The sequence below is a fragment of the Chenopodium album genome, chromosome 14 (genome assembly GCF_948465745.1).
Source record: "Chenopodium album chromosome 14, dcCheAlbu1.1, whole genome shotgun sequence".
NCBI lineage: Eukaryota > Viridiplantae > Streptophyta > Magnoliopsida > Caryophyllales > Amaranthaceae > Chenopodium > Chenopodium album.
Genome location: NC_137847.1, coordinates 1,790,339 through 1,809,858, shown reverse-complemented (window position 1 = coordinate 1,809,858; position 19,520 = coordinate 1,790,339). Strand labels below are relative to the sequence as shown.

The 19,520-nt window shown below is 34.3% G+C and overlaps 3 protein-coding genes across 3 annotated transcripts; 1 reads left to right on the top strand and 2 right to left on the bottom strand.

Annotated features, from left to right (window-relative positions):
• Positions 1-295: 295 nt before the first annotated feature.
• On the bottom strand, positions 296-2,956 carry LOC145579690 (putative F-box/LRR-repeat protein At5g02930). The gene is made up of 5 exons (XM_081636925.1): positions 2,942-2,956; positions 2,254-2,352; positions 1,254-2,102; positions 757-903; positions 296-598 (listed from the first exon to the last, which is right to left on the bottom strand). Exons 1-5 carry the CDS (start codon positions 2,954-2,956, stop codon positions 296-298), a joined length of 1,413 nt encoding a protein of 470 aa, XP_081493051.1.
• Positions 2,957-10,924: 7,968 nt separating this feature from the next.
• On the top strand, positions 10,925-14,121 carry LOC145578497 (uncharacterized). The gene is made up of 2 exons (XM_081635806.1): positions 10,925-11,678; positions 13,329-14,121. The coding sequence occupies exons 1-2, from the start codon at positions 11,067-11,069 to the stop codon at positions 13,689-13,691; spliced, it is 975 nt and encodes a 324-aa protein (XP_081491932.1). The 5' UTR covers positions 10,925-11,066; the 3' UTR covers positions 13,692-14,121.
• A 749-nt stretch (positions 14,122-14,870) lies between these two features.
• On the bottom strand, positions 14,871-17,331 carry LOC145578496 (uncharacterized). Its single transcript, XM_081635805.1, has 8 exons — positions 17,177-17,331; positions 16,713-16,846; positions 16,351-16,432; positions 16,033-16,115; positions 15,808-15,846; positions 15,625-15,695; positions 15,441-15,555; positions 14,871-15,198 (listed from the first exon to the last, which is right to left on the bottom strand). The coding sequence occupies exons 1-8, from the start codon at positions 17,223-17,225 to the stop codon at positions 15,130-15,132; spliced, it is 642 nt and encodes a 213-aa protein (XP_081491931.1). The 5' UTR covers positions 17,226-17,331; the 3' UTR covers positions 14,871-15,129.
• Between the last annotated feature and the right edge of the window lie 2,189 nt (positions 17,332-19,520).

Below are 19,520 nucleotides of genomic sequence, written 5' to 3'. Positions count from 1 at the left end.
TGACTTAAACAGCAAAAATATCGATCCATCATAATAAAGTTGCAAATTAAACAATCAATTCCATTATCCTGACTTAAACTGTTAAACAGCAACATGAATCAAGGAAATAAAATTAAATCCAAGCAAACAAAATTCGAATTCCATCATGACTATCACAAAAATCAATTCACCTATCATACTCCCTAAAATCATATTAAAGCTGCAAGGGCAAAAATTTAGATTGAAGAGCATAAAATTAATTTATAACCAAGAATAAGATTATTTAAAGGTAACTCTCACTTTACCAGGAATAAGATTATTCAACGGTAACTCTGGCACTAGTTGATGATGCCTTTCCAATCAACGAATTCAAAATAAATCTACGTTCTTTAAGATTGAACTCTCTCCTAGTGATATTCCAATTCCAAGATTCCGAGCCAAAATAAACTTTTGAAGATTTGGTAATCATCATACAATCTAACATGAAAACACTTTGCAACAAGTAGATAGCAACTGGTATCCACTCTAATTGGAAATTAGCCAGTTTAACCTCCTTCAGATTCTTGTGGACATATGGAATCGGAAGTTCACAGCTCTGAAGGACAGGAGAATTTGGAAACTAGAAAAAAAAAAAAAAAAACTAAATGTCAAAATATAACAAAAAGATTACCAGTCAAAATTACACCACATGAATAGTTCAAAACTAAATTTGTCAATCTATTTTATAAAATCATAAATTTAAATAAATGTAATATAAAGGGAGTTTGCCATATTTACCCTCATCTCAAGCTTTTCCAAAAGCGGCAAGGATTTAAGAAGGCACGGGAGAGCCGACACTATACTGCCATCATCATTCACACTGGAGATGTATAGTTTCAAAACTGAGTGAAATGTTTTGTGTGGGCTGGACGGTAATTTATTAACCTGAAAAAGAAGAAATTCTAGTAAATCAGACAACTATAAAACTAGATATTACTAGAATATACAACAAGATGAATCCAACAAAATCCCACTTAACCATATAATCTCTTATAGATTAACGGGAAATAATGGTCAAAGTTTGACTCAAATATTAGCAATGGGGCAAACAAATAGGAACGGAAGGAGTACATATTAGCCAACACAAGCATATATTCATAGATTCCACCACGCACCAGAGGTTCCTCTCCTCGGAGGATCAGATATTTAATTTTGGCCTCAGCTGCAAGACATTTTAACATATCTTCTGCTCCAGCAGATTACAGACACATATACACACTTTCCAAATTTGATACATTTTTATAAGAGCACTTCAAAGGTTCTTCTTGATAAATCTCTAATTTCTTCAGATTCTTGGCACTAAGTTCAAATTCTTGCAAACTTGGACATTCTCCAATTGAGAGAGAGCGCAAGCGAGGGAAATTATTGCCGATCCCCAACTTATCTGGAAGATTACACATTCTCAACCGTAAACATTCAAGGGTTGAACAACTAGATAAGATGTCCAGCCACTGAATGCCCATCCCCTCTAGAGTAACGTTAGTTAGATGAAGTGTAGTTAAGTTTGTTGATAGAATAAAATCATTCTCAAGCTTCAGGATGCAGGAATCTAAACGCAGATCTCGTAAATAAGAAAATTGGGAAAGAAAGGAACCGCTGATAAGATGCAACCCTTTACAATGGGACTGGAAATAAATTCTCCACATATCTACACAAATGAATTGTAGGGTGAGACTCTGTAAACCCTTATTTGCAGCAGCAAAGTTGATCCAGCGCTCAACATCATCGGCATAATTGTAATCGAGGCAACACGCAAGACTAAAAGATAAGATCTTCTGACCCCTGTACTTATGTAGCACCTGATCCACACTTTTCACGTATGTCTGCGTATAACAAAATTGATCACACTTACTGCCATGACACTTCCATGGACGACCAGACAATACAAACCAATCCAAGTCAAGGGATGGAATGGTCAAGCACAAGTTTCTCCATCTTCTTGATAGCATAGCCATTCTTGTAACATCACGCAATGACATATATGAGAGAATATCTAACAAAACCACATCAGGAAGCTCACTGAGACCATCTTTGACATTCACATTCAGATTGTCGACCTTGGAATTATCATCATCGACAACAACCTGCATTGGATGTACATATGTAGCATCTCAATTAGAATGGTGAATGTAAAAACACATTCACCTGATTATCATGGAAATAACTTGTATGCTTGCATTTGCTTTTATGGCTTTAAATTATGGAGGTCTCATAGAATGTAACAAAATAAATTACCTTGCAAGAGTGTATTCGATTGCTAGCATGATAAATCCTCCATATTCCATAGAGTGCAGCAACAGTAGCTACAAGGAAGGTGATATCCACATTCATATCCTAAAAGCAAAACATCAACATTAAATAGTAACCCCTATAATACTTATAATACTGATTGAGTAACCCTAAATTATCGACCGAATAACCTTTATAATAGTATTGAGTAACCCCTATACCATTGATCAAGTAACAACATCGTACCTATAATTTAAAAGTAGGTGATTTGTTTGGTGAAATCGCTTAAATTGGGTTTAGAAATTACAGTTCAATTAAATTCATGGAACATTTGAAATTAAGGCATTATCATCTTCTCTCTCCCTATGCAAAGTTTTCTTAAAAAAAATCAAAACTTAAATAAGCAAAATCAAAACTTTAATAAGAAAATCAAAATTCTGCGAGAAATTATACAGTATCGATTAATACGGTAAAACTACATGAGATTTTAAAATAAGAAATTCGGATAACAATAAATCTCAAAATCCAATTGTAAAATAATCATACAAAAAAAGAAAAAAAAAAAAAAAATCAAAGCTTCAGACAAAAAATTGAAAGAAAAACTATAAAAATAAAACCCTAACTTTTATTTAATTTTTTTCTTTCAAAATAAAAAATTGAAATAGAAATTGCAATTGTAAATAACAACTCTCACCTGAGAATAAATCATCGGCTGAAAGAGAATTCTTGTACTAATGTACCTTGTTTAGATAGAACTTAACTTGTCTGTCAAAAACAAAAACAAAAACAAAAAACAAAGGGTTCGTTTGGCATTACTATGGTTTTCTGTTTTTTGGTTTTTTGTTTTTTAAAAGTATATTATATATGTCATATAATGAATCAAAAATTATTTAGACTTATTAAAATTATAATAATTTTGAAAACTGACAACAGAAAAGTGAAAACACCTTTTTCTTGTTTCCTGTTTTTGGTTTTTAGTTTAAAAAAAAAAACAGGAAACTGAAAACCAAAAATGATGTCAAACAAGCCCAAAAAGTTCAGTTTAGTTTCGGAAACTGCCTAATGTACCTTGTTTAGATAGAACTTAACTTGTCTGTCAAAAACAAAAAACAAAAAGTTCAGTTTAGTTTCGGAGTACCTTTTTTTTTTCCGAATAAAACAGCCCAAAGGCTTTCGGAGTATTTTCTATTTTTTTTTTTAGTACTTTCTAGTTTAACTTTTTTTTTTTTATTATTTTTTTTTTTACTTTTACCACTTAAAAAAGTTTTTTGTCACCTACCGTCAAAAAACCGGTAAACTTAACGGAATTTTTTAAATTGTATGATTTTCGTGCCAAACACATGGTCTTTAAGGATTTTGGGAGCATTTGGCTCTTTGGTTCCAATTCGAGGTCGAAATTAAAAAAAAAATTATCATAAATGGCCCGTTTTTCCTACTTGAAAATAACTCAAATAGCGTGAAACACGTAAAACGAATCATTTTTTATCACTTATTTTATCAATTCTGACCTCAAATTGGGGCCATAGGGCCAAAATGCTCCCCTAAAATTATGAGGAACATGTTTTGCGCACGAAATAGCTCAAAAAAAAAAATATTGGGCCACGTGGCTTATTCAAGTCCGTCCTTAAACTATTTCTTAGCATACCATTTGCCACATTAGATTGGAAGATTCATTTTTAATTAAAACTAGTTGTTAATTCGGGCGACGCCTCGAATCATTATAAATTTACGATCATGTGAGTTTGATCAAATTTAAATTTAAAGGGGTTGATTTTCAACGATATTAATAAGTGAATGAAAAAAATGACATTTTTTCTTCAATTTGTATCAATAGAATGAATCACATCTTTGTTATTTTGATATCCATACTACTAATATTATATCTCGTACTCTATAACCACATTTTTATCATTAAATGCAAATGTTTCTTTTTGAAAAGGGACTGGAATTTTTTAATACAACATCATGAGTGATATTATGTAACTTGTAATGAAATTTCAATTGAATAATCAATGCTATAAAATGACAGAGTTGTTTTCATATAATAGATAGTTGTTTAAATTGAAAGGTTAAATATATGAAGAGTTTTTCCTATAGAATAAATTATATTAATGCTTATTGTTAATTATTGCTAAATAGTAAGTGTAAGGAACAATTTCAAGCATCCCAAACTTGAACCCCACTGTGATCATGCACCTAAGCATGGTAGCGTCCAAAGGGAAAGAAGCTAGAGCAAAAGAGTCGCCAACAAGTTTTAGGAACTTGTAAACCATTCACAGGGTGAAGGTTACACCCCTTCACGATCCTAGAGATCACAAACTCCATAGTGGTCTGGAACCATGACTGGATATTCAGGGATGAAGGTACGAATCCAACCTAAAAAGACTAAACCCGCCCTAAAATAGGCCTCTACTTTATTCTCCTCATATTCATGTGCGCTTTCTGACTGACATACAATCATTAGGTTAACCCTAAACTTATTTAATCTATATTGGTTGAATATTAATGCTCAAACACATCTATTATTGGCGATCACTTGAATTAAAATCATATTAGCCTAAACCAAATTATTAATTATCTTATTAAGCGTGATTTCAAGTACAAATTCCCTTTAAACCTGCAGAAAAGGGCGTGATCAAGCAATAACAACAAAATATATCAAGCAACATAAACACAACAAATCATCATCATCATAATAATCTCATCAAAGTATATTAATATTAATAGCAAGATCATGGCATGATACTAACATGATTAATAACAAATCCTAGCATGTCACTAAACAATAAAGATCAAAACCTTAGCCCTAACGTGATATTAGCATGATATTAGAAATAGGAAGCACCCTAAACATGATATTAGGAACCAATTAAAATAATCTAAACATGCTTTCTACATTGAAAGAGTAACTAAGCTACTTACTTTGATGCCTCGTGCCTCTTTCTAATAACAAAATACACACGTTAGTAAACTTCAATATAAATATAAATCAAACAATTAAATTAAAGAATTGAAATAGGGATTTGGGACCAAACCCTCAAAAAGTATCAACTTTTCACGTTGAGAGCAAAGGCAACTTCGAAATTTGGCTAGGTGTGTCTAGAACTCGTGAATGCGGAATTGTGTTTGTAAAAAGGCAAGGCTAGAAAGCAAGAGAGAAAGAGAATAAGCTATTGCTTAAGTGAGAGAAGAGAGAAAGATGGTGATTGTCAATGATTGTGGATCATTAAAAACGGAGAATAAAGACCCTATTTATAGAGAAAATAGTCCGAAAACGATAGAAAAGTGATCGAATTCGACTCGGAATAAAACTGCTTCTATCGCGGCACGACTGCGACAAAGCTGTCGTTTCGCGATGGTGTTAAAAGATAAAATCGTTTGTACGGAGTCTTTTTCCTAATATAATTAAGTAATTAGATTCCGTAATTATCATAATTAAAACCAGATTTATCATTAAAATCACTTGTTTTATTCCAAATAAAATTCTTTATTTTTTAAAAATATAATTATTAATCCTAATTCCACTAGAATTTAAGGGAACCTTCTAGATTATTCTAGAAGATTAAAGTCAATCCTAATGATTCTAGGAATAATAATTAATGGGCCCTCCACTAGATCATTGGGCCGTATATAAAACTCATTTCGAGCCCAACTCAGTATTTTGGCCATAACTTCCTCATTATTCATCAGATTTGGGCTTATAATATATTGTTGGAAAGCTCTTTTCGAGCCCAATCCAACTACACTATTATTGGACCCTTATCATGGACCAAACTACACTGAACTAGACATTTTCATAAAGTTCATTTTTGAAAATAGAAAGGAAGTATTTTATTAAAACAACCGTATCACAAGACATTTCAAACTTTCACTTTGTTCAATAATCAATGACGTGAAAGGTATTTATCATTGGGTTTGGTTTTTGGGGAGACACAATCAGGTGTCTACAGTAAGGTATGGAGTATTTATTATTATAGAGTGATTGATTAGACACAATATAGCTTATATGAAAGGTTTTATGTGGCTTTCCTTGTCATTACATATATGGGGCCAAAGGTGACATATCTCAATACTAGTTTTAATAATATTATAGATTCTGACAAAGAAAAGAAGTATTAACTAGTTTTGACATTAATAAAGTATGATTTACTAATAATAATAGTTAATTGAAATAAAGTTAATTGAAATTAAATGACTTTTGTAACACTTTTTTTTTTTTGAAATTTGAATTAATTAATGTCTATCCTTTAATAGAATTTATTAATAAAAGAATTTTAATTTTTTTAATAGAATTTTTATTTTAAAAAAAAAAAGTAGAGCATTTTGGCATGATTTTGTGCACAAAATCATGCCAAGTGTCCCTCCGATGATTACTTTAGTATATAGTATAGATGAGTCATGGTACTTAAACTTTTGCTGACTAGGCTAGGTCACTCAACTTTTTAATTAGAACACCAAAAGTGGTGGTTGAGGAACTAAAAGTGTACAAATGAGTTTTTGATGACTAAAAGTACACACATACAAAAGTACAGGGCAGAACTGTATTTGTGCTTTACCCCTTTAAAACATTTCTCATCCCAAAGAGTCAAAGACCCAAAATATGCATTTGAATTGGAACTCTCTTTGGGAGGAGGGTTTCTTAATATTTTCTTTTTCTAATCTTTACACAGACAAAAAAAATAAATAAAAAAAAAACTTGAAAAAATTTTAAAAAATTAAAATACCAAAAATCTAAAACTAATAACCCTGTAAAACCCAACCGTAATTTTAAAATTACATTGACTCGTAAGTAACTTACAGTGATTAACTAGTCTAAGCTCTTGTACGTTATAATCCAAGTACAACAAAACCCTAATTTCAAATAACTATATAAACTACCTACAAACTAAGGGGTTGTTTGTTTGTCTAATTGGAATGGATTGGTATGCAATCACATGCTTGAGAGGAATAGATTTTAAATCCCATGTAATTTGAAGTTGTTTGATTGGTTCATAAGTTGGAATGGATTTTACATTTCATTATAGAATGGAATGTAAATCTTGGGATAGAGGTGGGTATGAGTAGGGGTGTGCATAAATGGACCTGGACCAGAAACCGACCGGGACCGGACCGGCCCGAACCAGTTGATTCCGGTCCGGTCTTTGGTCCTCACAAATTGGGGATTCCGGGTTTCCGGTCCGGTCCGGGTAAAAATCGGAAGATTCTGGTCCGGACTAGAATGGACCGGAATGTGTATTTTTGTAATTTTTTGGGTGACAATTTTAAATTTTATGTTTAAATTTCTAAAAAATTTAGGTACAAAACTTGTAATTTATATATTCTAGGTGCAAAATAGGAAAGCACGCAAACAAAAACAAGACGTTAAAAATGTATGTATATATTTAAGATACTAAAATGAAAAAAAAAATTAAAAAATAATGTAACCGGTCCAAAACCGGACCGGACCAGAATAAACAGGTCTGGACTGGAACCCGGACCGGTTGATTACGGTCCGGTCCCAGTCCCCAAAAAAATTCGATTCCGGGTTCCGATCCGATTTTGGACCGGTGCATAGCCCTAGGTATGAGTGACTAAGGGGATGAGGTGGAGTTAGAACCCTCTTAGTATGAGATTCCATACTTAAAAGATTTAACCAAACAATAAATTGGGTGGAATGAATTTAAACTCCATTCCAAAAGGTCCAACCAAATGACCCCTCAACCTATACCATCAACAAATATATTGTTTCTCCCTTACTCCCATAACTATTATTTACTGTTTCTGGAAACAGAATACTCCTCGGAGTGAATAATATCAAGATGTCCTAAGACTAAGTCCAATGAATGTCTGAATTTCCTTCCGCTCCGCCTTGCTATCCGAATGGTAGGCCTGCAAAAGAAAGAAGGTTAACTGCCCCGGGGGTGTGACCCGGGAAAGCATCTCCGATGCTTAAGTCAGCTAATGTACTTTCTAGAGAGAGAAAGTATAGAGAGAGAGAAAGTAGAGAGAGAAGGAGAGAGAATTAGAAAAAAGTTACCATCATTAATGATTGGAGGGCTATTTATAGAAGTAATTTCAGGTGGCAGAAGTTGTACTTAATTGGACATATTAGGGGTAAATCCATACTTTGCTCTGACTAATGATGGGCTGGATCATGGAGGGGTATTTTCGTAATTCCAGGTCAATGGGCTTAAAACAATGGACTTGGCCCAAACATTTACAATAATCCTTTGTTTAATACAAACATAAAGATTAGTATTGATGTTGCAATACACAAATTACATGAAGAGTTTAACTACAAGGACAATAGTAAACTCCATGTTTGTTTGAGGGTGCCAAAGGTTTATATGCTTAATATAAAGACAATGTTATATGCTTCTATCCCTATTAGTGGTGTTAAAAAATATCCGATCTGAAAATCCGACGATCCGATCCGAAATTTTGGATATCCGATCCGGTTTTTAAGGTTTCAGATATTTCGGAATCAGATATCCAAAAAGATATTCGGCTTTCCGGATCGGATTTAGTTCAAAAATTTTAACTACGTACTCGATCTGAAAATCCGGTGATCCGATCCGAAAACCCGACTATCCGATCCAAATATTCGGATATCCGAAACTTTCAGATCGCAATTTCTCCGCTCCGAAAATTTCGAATATCCGAATTTTCGGATCGGACCGAAAATCCGAAATTGCACAACCCTAATTCCTATAGTATTTGTGTATAAAGACAATATTATATGCTTCTTTCTTTTGTACAATATGCTACAAGTAATTAGTATACTAACAAAGCTTAGTCCAATGACAAATTTTGCATTTCACAATCGAAAGGTTCTGGAATCAAATCCCATTAGAGACACTTTGAAGTGAGAATTTCCTTACATACTCCTATAATACTTGATTATAAACTGTGCATTAACTTCAGACCGATTGAAATAATTTTATTTTTTGGCGATTTAATTGAACAACTTGTTAAACTTAGATGTAGTTATAATAATACCCCAAGCAATTTTATTTTTTAAAATTTTAGTGCAAAGGAGTAGCTATAGACTCCCAAGACAAAATATAAAACAATAACTAGTAATAATGTGGCCAAACCACTCCACTAATCTTATCTAAGATGTTTCTAAGTTTTGATATTGGCACTAGTATAAATTTGGCAAAAAATGACTCAATACTCTATTACTGAACTAGAAACATTCGTTGCGCAACGCGAACATTACCCAAAATCACTACATGATATTGATTATTTGACCTTATACCCGAACTGGTTCGATGATAAATGCTTCTAATAAGTTAATAACTAGTTTATCTAGAACTTCAAACCCAACCCAAAATCCATTAGAATGACTCGAATGCCACTTAAAGATTTATGCTTACCTATTCAACCTATGTCACTCAATTTGCCACACGATTTCTCTTACAATATGACGATACTAGTACAATATTATTATTTCTCAATCCGACTACTCGACCAATAATCCACGACGGCCGACATCAATCTAATGTAGAGTTTAGTACTCATAATAAATCCCACGACACATAACAGCACACTAAAGTATCATTATAAAAAAGATCAAGTAGAATAATTATTAAATTAGATGAACTAATAATCAATAACTATATATTAAAAGTGAAACCATGAGTAACACATGTCATCTCCTGGTTAAATTTTTTTTTATCCATTTTACGCAGATTCATTAAGGAAATGATTTTATAATAATTTATAAGAAATTTTGTCAGAAAAAACCATTTATAACAACTTTTTTGTTGGAAAAAACCTTATAATTTTTTTTTTTTTGCAAGGACCAAGTTGTAAAATATTTTTGTTGAAAACAACCAAAAACTCTAATTACCCTATTTATCCTTTAATTTTCCCTAATTAGCCTTTAACTCTCAATTAATTAATTATATTAATTAAAAAAACATAAAACACTCTACCCCCACCTTAGCCACCCCCTCCCATGCAGCAGCCGCGACGGCTAGAATCGACGCCGCCCCTACCACCTGCCGTCTACCTCCCCTTCCCCACGCCGGCGCCGATGCCGCCCCTACCCTGGTTCTCCGGAAAGTTTGACCTTTCAAAAGAAATCGCACAAACAAATCGCAAATTTCATTGGCAAGTTATCAAAACAAATCGCACAAACTTTGGACCCTTTGAATCTCAATTTCGGAAGAGCTTTAAGCAATTTTAATGAATGCCCAAAATCCTAGATGACGAATCCCCATTCCTAAAATGGGTCATTGTTGATTGCGGCGGTGATGATGGCCACTCTATTGGGTGAAATTTTTAGGCTACGGTTTAGGAGGGTAGTCGCGGCGAGGGTAAAGGGGAAAAGGAGGGGGTCGGTTCGCCGGTGGAGGTTAGTCGGCGGGGGTGGGGGTTCTAGACGGAGGCCGAGGATGGGAGAGGGGGTTGCTGCCATGGGAGTAGAGGTGTCTAGGGGTGTCCATAATTAGAATTAAAAGTAAAATCCAGTCCAATCCAAACCAAATTATCATTTCGGATCAGACCAGAACTGTAAATCGGTTCAGATCGGATTGAATTGATTTTTTTAAAAATTCGGATTTTCGAATTGTATCGGATATAACCTAATTGGATCCAATCCAAACGAAAACCGAATTGTAAAATTAAGCTTGTATAAATATGCAAAACTTTTTATTTTTATTTTTATTTTTATAAAGTTCATTCAAATACACAGTCACACACCTTTTCGTGTTAATTCCTCTAATCAATCCAAAAAAAATTCCCAGAAATCCTCATAAATTCATTCTTCAAATCAGCCCAGAAAAAATTCCCAGAAATCCTCTTAAATTCATTCTTCTCTATCAATTCTATATATGGCAAACGCCTGGAAAAGAGAAAGATCTGTTAAACTTCTATCCCCAAATTCATTTCTCTTACTCCTTTCTCTCTCCTTCGTCCTTCTTCTCCTCTTCTTCCTCGCTTCTAAACCTTCAAATCTCACTACCAATCCAACCCCAGATGTCAAACTATCTCTTTCTTCTTTCACCTCGAAAATCCCACCTTATGATTGCTTCAAATCTCCGCAATCTCACCCTGTAATTGCAAACATTGTTGAAGGTGTTAAATACCCTTTTCTTTACTCACTCTCTGATCTTGGAAATTTGCCTGAAAAACCCCATAAAAATATCCAGAGAATTCTTAAGAATAAACCCTTTAAAAAGCCTGATATTTCTGCTACTGTTCAAGAGGTTTTGGGTAAGTTTCAGGCTGAGGGTAAAAATGGGATTTTTGTTGATGTTGGTGCTAATGTGGGTATGGCTAGTTTTGCTGCTGCTGTGATGGGTTTTCGGGTTTTGGCGTTTGAGCCTGTTTTTGAGAATTTACAGAGGATTTGTGATGGGATTCATTTTAATCGAGTTGGGGATTTTGTTACTGTTTTTGAAGCTGCTGCATCTGATCATTTCGGTAGCATTACTTTCCATAAGGTAATTTTTTATTTATTCAATTTTGTTTAAAGGTTTCGTGATTTAATTTGTGGGGTTTATGAATTTGGGATTTATGCATGTTAAATTTGAAGAATTTGGTGTATGTTTGTTCAAATTGATGGTGTAGTTGCGGTTTTTTAATTTGATGTTAGGAATTCATTAGAAATTGGACAATGTGGTGAATTGGATTGTCTTTTGTGATTGAGAACTTTCTTTAATCATCACATGTTGGAAGTTCATGCAGTGTATGATTTTGGTGTATGGTGATTGAAATCGACATGACAGTCTGTGACTTAGCTTTATCAAATTTGGTGCCACTTCAAATTTTTACTACATGAAAGAGGTGATTGATGAGTTAGAATTTTGATGATGCTCGGGTTTTTGCTGTACATGGAACTGTAGAATGAATGTTCTTGTCTTGTAGGATGTTATATTCTAGCAGGATTAATTTGCTATATCTTGTGAGTGACTAAGCTAGAAGAAGGTGCACATTTTTGGATTCTGATCTGTGTTATAGACTTTTAGTGTGTAATTTTGTCATGTAATGTAGAATTGATTCCTCTAAGAATGCTTGGAAAATTTCAACTCAGGTAGGACATAGGATGGTTGCTGAGTTAGGTATTTAATTAATAGGAAGGAGTTGCCAGATATGTAAAAGGATTAGAGTACATGCCTTTAAACTTAGAAGGATTGAAACTTCAGGTCCTCGTTTGTTTGGGACAGCTTCATTACACAGTTTCCTATATATACAGTACATGTATTATGTATATATTGCCATTTCGAGTTTAAGAGAAAGTGAGAAACAATAGTTGGACAAATATTGGATTGCCTTGTGAAGTATGGGTAATATTCTAATAGGACGTATTTTTTAAGGTATTTCCTCCTTGTAGTCTTGCACTAGGCACTACTAGCTCTCTCTGAAATAGGCTCGACCATGTTGAGAAAGTAGAGGGACGTGCATATCCCATAAGGATTTCATCCTGCAGACCTGCACCATGGTTTAATTTGCTATTGAACTTACAAGGATTGAAACTTCAGGTCCCCGTTTGTTCGGGATAGCTTCATTTACCCAGCCTCCTATACATACAGTACACGTAAATGAAGTCATTTTGAGTTCAAGAGAGTGAGAAACGATAGTTGGACAAATATTGAATTGTTTTTTGAAGTATGAGTAATACATAATAGGGCATCTTTTGAGGTATTTGCTCCTTGTAGTCTCGCACTCCTACACTCTGTAACAGGCCTGACCTTGTTGTGAAAATAGAGGGGTGTGCATTTTTCATTAGGATTTTGCCCTGCAGGCCTGCACCATGGTTTAACTTGTAATTTTTGTTTATCTCTAATGTTTCTCTCCAGGTAAACCAAATTATGGTTATTGATATGTAATTCCTCTCCCAACACTTTCAACTGTGCTGTGAATTAATATATTGCCCTTGATGCCCTGAATTTTTTGCTGCACCAACCAAACATACTGTAAATCAAATCCAAGAGCTTGTTCAGTTTCACTGTTATACATTATGTTGCTTGACCCTCTGGGTTATGAAAGATAACGAAGCCACAAGTATTTATAGCAATTTTCCAATTTTTCCTAATCACTGTTTACAACTATGTATACTTGATCCTTATATTGATATTCCTTGTGATTGACAGTTAGTTGGCCGGTTAGATAATAGTGCTGTTTCTGCTGCTGGTGCGAAGTTGGCATTCAAATCAAATGAAGAGATAGCGGTTGAAGTGAAGACCATTCCTCTTGATGAAATTATCCCAGACTCTGAGCCTGTGCTGCTGCTAAAAATTGATGTACAGGGCTGGGAATATCATGTTTTGAAGGGTGCCAAAAAGCTGCTCTCAAGAAAAGGAGCAGAAGCCCCTTATCTGATATATGAGGAAGATGAACGCTTGTTGCAAGCAAGCAACACAACGGCCAAAGAAATCCGGGCCTACCTTGAGACTGTTGGTTATGATCAGTGCACAATGCATGGTACTGATGCTCACTGTACCAAGAAGAAATGAGGTATTACTGAAATTTCTTGCCAGAAGAAAGGCTGAAATATTGGAGTCCAGTCTACTCTAGTGAGAAACTTGTAACACTGTAACAGAATCACTATGGTAGACTCAGAACAACACATGAAGTGAGAGCTGTGAGACAGCAGGGGAACTTTTGTTGATGACCAGATAACTGATTAGCTGACTGATATTGTGGCGGTTTCTCTGTTGAGGGTCAGCCAAGGCGGGATTATTTGTAGTTGTGAGAATTTGTTGTCTGCACTTTACACGATCAACTACGTAATCTGAGAAGAGCTGGAGGTTGAAACTTGAAAGCTTACCTAGGTAGCTCCTTATGGACTTGTAATTTAAATTTTTAATGTCCTAACGAATATTCTTTGATCCATGCCCTGTAGTGTGGTTTTACATTTTGTGTAATGTCAATTTATACATCATATATGACCAGAAGCAGGTTCTTGAGTTTAGATCCATTTTAATGTATGAAGTTATTCCCGAAATATTCTTTGTACATTAAGCATCATGAGCAGAAAGATTTAAATATTCTTAACATTAACCGAGTTTTGAAGAATGATGGAATCATTTAATAAGATTATTCTTGAGTTTAGGCAAGCGAGTACTGGAATATGTTTGAAGGCAATCCAAAGAGATATAAATGACACTTCTTAGAGAGAGGTCCTAATATTAACTGGCTTGAAGAGTTTCGGAATGGGTAAAAGAAAACGATAAGAATCTTGAGGTAAATACCGACCAGAATTTCCTAAAGAAACCAAATAGTATCCATGCAAAAGAGATCAATTGATACATTCAGACTTCATTTAAACACTGCATTGGTAAGCAGCTAGGACAATACGTTCCATTTCAGATATGATGCATGCAGCATGCCAAAACTCCATATACTGGAACATGGGAGGCTAGGATAGCTTTCACTGCTCGGGCTACCTGAAGAAGGTTCCATTATACTTAATCTAGAGTAAGGTCTGTTTCATCATTTCTAACCTCCCCCCTTCCCCCAAACTCTAAATATCCGTTCTTTCGTATCAGCCATAGTCTTTTGTGTGAAGGAGCTGCTCTGTATAACAATCAGTAAACAGCAGCAGCAGCAGCAATTCAGCAAAATTAAGACAATGCAGAATGCTTATCAGCAAATAAATTGTAAGAATCATACATTTCATTTACGCCAAAAAATAACTTAAATCGCAACTGAATCATCGTATTTAAAAGGGAGCAGTATGTCAGTTCTGCCTTGTGGGACGTATGGGAACAATAGATACATAGTTATTATATGCAAAGCTTTCAGATGCTCTCAAGTGAGATTCAGAAATTGAATTACAGTATAAGTGAATAAATTTGGATTATCATTTTATCAGCACTCGATTTCTGTGGTCATGCCTCATGCCATTCTACTCATAACCTTAACTCACAAACTGAACTCGATTCTTCACGTTCATTTTGGGCCACTGGTTTTTGAGGGACCTGCTCGCTCTACCATGACATCATAGAGTTGTTTTCCGTTCTGTTTATCAGGGGGAAAAAAAAATCATATCAACATTTACATCTAAATTTGTTCTGCACAAAGGAGAATTTCTCATTTATTATGACTCGGACAAAAGGGCTTCCTGGGATAAAAATGCAAACACAACATATGAAGTAAGAACAACTGAAAACAAGATCTTCCTGTCACTTTTCTTCAGCATACTTTTTTCTACTCATTCAAAAGAAAGACAAAACTAAGTGAAATTAGAGATTGTTACATACAAATATTATAGGGAAGAAGTGAATTTGCCCTTCAGGCTTGGTTTGTGTTTCTTTGAAATACACCAAGATAGGGAAACTAGGCCACCAGAACTCCCAATTTACGAATGTGGAGTACCTACAACATGTCTCAGTGGTTAACTTGCTAGCTATGGATTTCATCGATTGTTAGTGTAGATGTACTTACTTCCAACGATTCTTGCCGCCCACAAACACATTTTCTCCAGATTCTTGAAGCTCAGAACCCACTTTCACCTCCTACAATCATGCATTCATACAATCAGGAAAAAGTAGAATATCAATGTTTTATTGCAATGTAACAGATGAAATAGAGAACCACATTATATTGGGGAGCTTATTGCAGACTAACCAGAGCTTCATCATCAAAGACAAATCTAACCCTTGTAGCCTGGAATTTGAGGAATTGAACACAGTTAACTGCTTAAGTCAATGTTATACATTGCAACACAATCTTTCAGAAGAAGAAAAAGATTCGATATACTAGGCTTCCGAAATAAACTGACACATTAGGAAGAAATCAATGATCAACAGTGCCTTCATATTCACCTATGAAATGTGATAATCCTTATGATACCTGAACAAGGAGAAGTAAACCAAGAAGACCAACTGGTACTGCTGCTACTAGATTGTCAGTATAAACTAAAGCACCTGTTGCACCTGTTACCATAGAAAAATCAAAAGAAAAGAAATTCAAAAACAAATGATGGCAGGCAGAAAATACATGTATAACATGAAATTCTAATGCTCAAGATATGATATGCTTCAAAATGTACCAAGGGAAAAGTTATAATGCTACTAAAACAGTATCAAATGTACAAGCACTTATTAGTACATAGGAGCACAGACAAAGCAATACATCAATGAAATGCAAGGAAAAGGCAGAATAACCCACCAAGTAGAACTATAGGTATCCGATAATCTGGTTCCGGTACCACAGTTTCCCTCTTGGTCTTAGCTTTCACTTTCCTTCCAAACTGCAAAAATGTCACCTCACTTTCATTACTTGGCTGATTTTTGTATAAGCACAAATTCTTCTATATACCAATCAAGCTATCCTGAAGCAACTCTCATATTTCATTCCTATAAGGCTAGAAATTGATGCTATTAGTATGGCCTAAATGAAGCACCCCTCAACTTCCATCGTAAAACCAATTGGCAATAGGAGGAGTTGCCCACTATACTTTTACAGGTCGAGTTGAATAAAATAATGCATCACAATAATACATCAACATGAAAAGACAATATATTCTGTACCAATGAAGTAATGGAGATACTCTTATTTTTGTAGCTCTGATTAATTCCTTTGTGAACAAGTCTTGGTTGCCTAACCAATTCCCCAAAAATTGAGCTATTGAATTTACATATAGCTTTTCCACTTACTTCTCTATCTGCATAAAACAACACATAATCAAACCCCCATTTTCAACTGTCAAAATGTTGTCAAAAGATTTCAAATTTTGTTGTCATTCCAAATCGTCAATTGGGACATGAAATTAAGCAAAAGATAATGTTTTTTTACCCATAATTCCAAATTTTGATTACATAAAAACATGTACAGAGTTAAACAAAGATGACATTTTTAAAGCTGTAATCACAAAAGGATGGGGTCGACCACATAAACAATATAATACAACTATATTACAGAAATTAAAATTATAAAAATAATAACAAAAAAGAAATTCTGTATTATAAACAGAAAAAAGGGGAAAATGACATACTCTGAGAAGGTTGGAAAAGTGGAGTGGCCAAGAAGAGAGCACTGGCCATTTTCTCTCTTCTTTGGCTTGTGATGAAACTGAGGTTTACACTCTTTGATTTTTGTGCCCAAAATATAAATGGAAGGTTGTTGTTTTCCTGATAAAAAACAGTTAGCTTGAGGGATAGGAATTTACAAATTTGCCCTCAGTTTTACTTCATAATATCAACAAAGCAAGCTTAAATCTTGCAGATTACTGAAGTTTGATGAACACTACTATGGTAAAACTCCATAAACACCCAGGTAACTTACCTCATTACCTGAGGTAAGGTTCTTTCTTTGTCTGTAAAATAAATTGAATTTTCTGGTAATTTGTCTTAAAGTTGAGCTGTCCATTTCTTGACCAATTGTCTATGTTCAGAATACACTGTGTTCCATTTTGTGAATAATAATCTTCTAATATTACCCTCGGAGAACCGTTTCAGACTTAACGAGCTGAGATTAGGCAATTACAAAACCTTGGGATGCTAAGTTGGTGATTGAAATTACCTCTTGATGAGGTTAGACCTTAGACATTGAGGTGCTTCTCGTTCTCTTAAATTACTATAGAACCTCGATATGCCAAGTTTATAATTGGAATTGAACCACACCTTATTCTTATAGTCTTGACTACTAATGTAACATAATTGTAAATAATCACGTATTTTCACCAGACTCATTCTTGAGACTTTATATCTATTGAAAGGTCTATTATGATTTTAAACAAATTTGCATGACCTTAGAAGATACCCATCACGTTTACTTCATCTTCGGCAAAAATATTCTTGAAATTGGTATGAAAGCGTGAAATTTAGACTTACAATTTTTTACTTATTTGAGTTTGAGCAAGGAATAAAAGATGTCGTGGTATTTTCCACGGGTCCATAAGACCTCGAAGGGCTGGAGGACCTCTTATGTGATTAGAACCATCCACACCTAAAAAATATTAATTTAGTTATTTATATACACACTTTCTTTCATTAACTCAAGCCCACCATGGGCTTTTATGTGATTGATTGTGGTCATAATCGGTTCCAAAATCATTATATGACCTAGATGCCTCACTTACTACCCTACCAATGTTACCATGTATTACTTGAGTTTTTGATTAATAGTCCAATTTTATGAATTGTAGCTTTTTAATTTTGCCTTCAGAGAACATTTTCGAACCCAATGAGGCTAAGCATCAAGGTGCTTCCCTAATCCCAACACCTTATTATAGAACCTCAGGATACTAAATTAGTGAGTGCAACCACCCCCTCTTGCAACTTTCGACTATCATGAGAACATAATTTCGAAACAGCCACGTATTCGAACCAATCTCATTCATGAGACTTTATAGAGTTATTAATAGGCCTATTGTGGTTCAAACACAAAAATGTATGCCCTTGGGAGACCCTCCATACATTCACTGTATTCTATTTTTTTTTAAATTCCAAAATCGGTCCAAAAGCATAGATTATAACCTTCAAATTTCAGATAATTTTATACTATTTCAGGCCTAATAAGGAAAGAGGTTGGGGTGCTTTCCATAGTCCCCAAGAGGCCTTGATAGATTATTTGGGTGGTTGGAATTATCCCATTTGCCTTTAAACTATCACTTTAATCGATTATGTATGCGCCTATATTATATGATTCTGTGATGTCTCCCTGCCATCATCTGAGATTTCTACACAAGGTTTCAAAATCCTTAAAAATGGTCTAATTTCGTACTCCAAACATTTTTAGAGTTAACAAAATGATAAGGTTAGGCATATCGAGGTACTTTCTTTGGAAACTTATTATAGAATCCCAATGTGACAAGTTGATGATTGGAACCATCTCTTACAACTTTTGACTACCAAAATAACAAAAATTTAGAAACAACCACATTTTTTTCACCAACCTTATTTTGGAGACTTTGTACAATTGTACATCAATTGAAAGGCTTGGGGGACACTGGGCACCTAAGACTACATTCGATCACTAGTCTCTTACCATTGATGAAGGATTTTCACTACCACTCAAGTATGAAATGATAATTTCACAGTTTATCGAAAAAGTACAAGTTTGAAGATGGAGTTAACATAAACCTATACCATCATTTATTATCCATAACTATAAGTCTTACTACATAATAATATCTAACTATTTTTTTTTTTTTTTTTAGAAAATACTACAAGTATCTAAGCATCTATTATTCCCTTGAAAAGGAAATTTGAGAAAGGCAAGTAGGCAACAAAAAAATAAAATAAAAAGGTGAATATCTAGATATTTGAGGTGATCTTGAAATTCAGATACCACCTTACCTTATCTTAGCTCCTTTATTTTCCCTTGCAACCACCAAA

Coding starts and splice junctions, on each gene's coding strand:
- LOC145578496 (XM_081635805.1), bottom strand. CDS start 17,225: ATGGCCAGTGCTCTCTTCTTGGCCACTCCACTTTTCCAACCTTCTCAG. Junction 16,116..16,350: donor GATACCTATAGTTCTACTTG/GTGGGTTATTCT, acceptor CTATGGTAACAG/GTGCAACAGGTGCTTTAGTT. Junction 15,696..15,807: donor TCTTTGATGATGAAGCTCTG/GTTAGTCTGCAA, acceptor GCATGATTGTAG/GAGGTGAAAGTGGGTTCTGA.
- LOC145578497 (XM_081635806.1), top strand. CDS start 11,067: ATGGCAAACGCCTGGAAAAGAGAAAGATCTGTTAAACTTCTATCCCCA. Junction 11,679..13,328: donor GTAGCATTACTTTCCATAAG/GTAATTTTTTAT, acceptor TGTGATTGACAG/TTAGTTGGCCGGTTAGATAA.
- LOC145579690 (XM_081636925.1), bottom strand. Junction 2,103..2,253: donor ATCGAATACACTCTTGCAAG/GTAATTTATTTT, acceptor CATCCAATGCAG/GTTGTTGTCGATGATGATAA. Junction 904..1,253: donor TGAAGTGCTCTTATAAAAAT/GTATCAAATTTG, acceptor CTTCTTTTTCAG/GTTAATAAATTACCGTCCAG.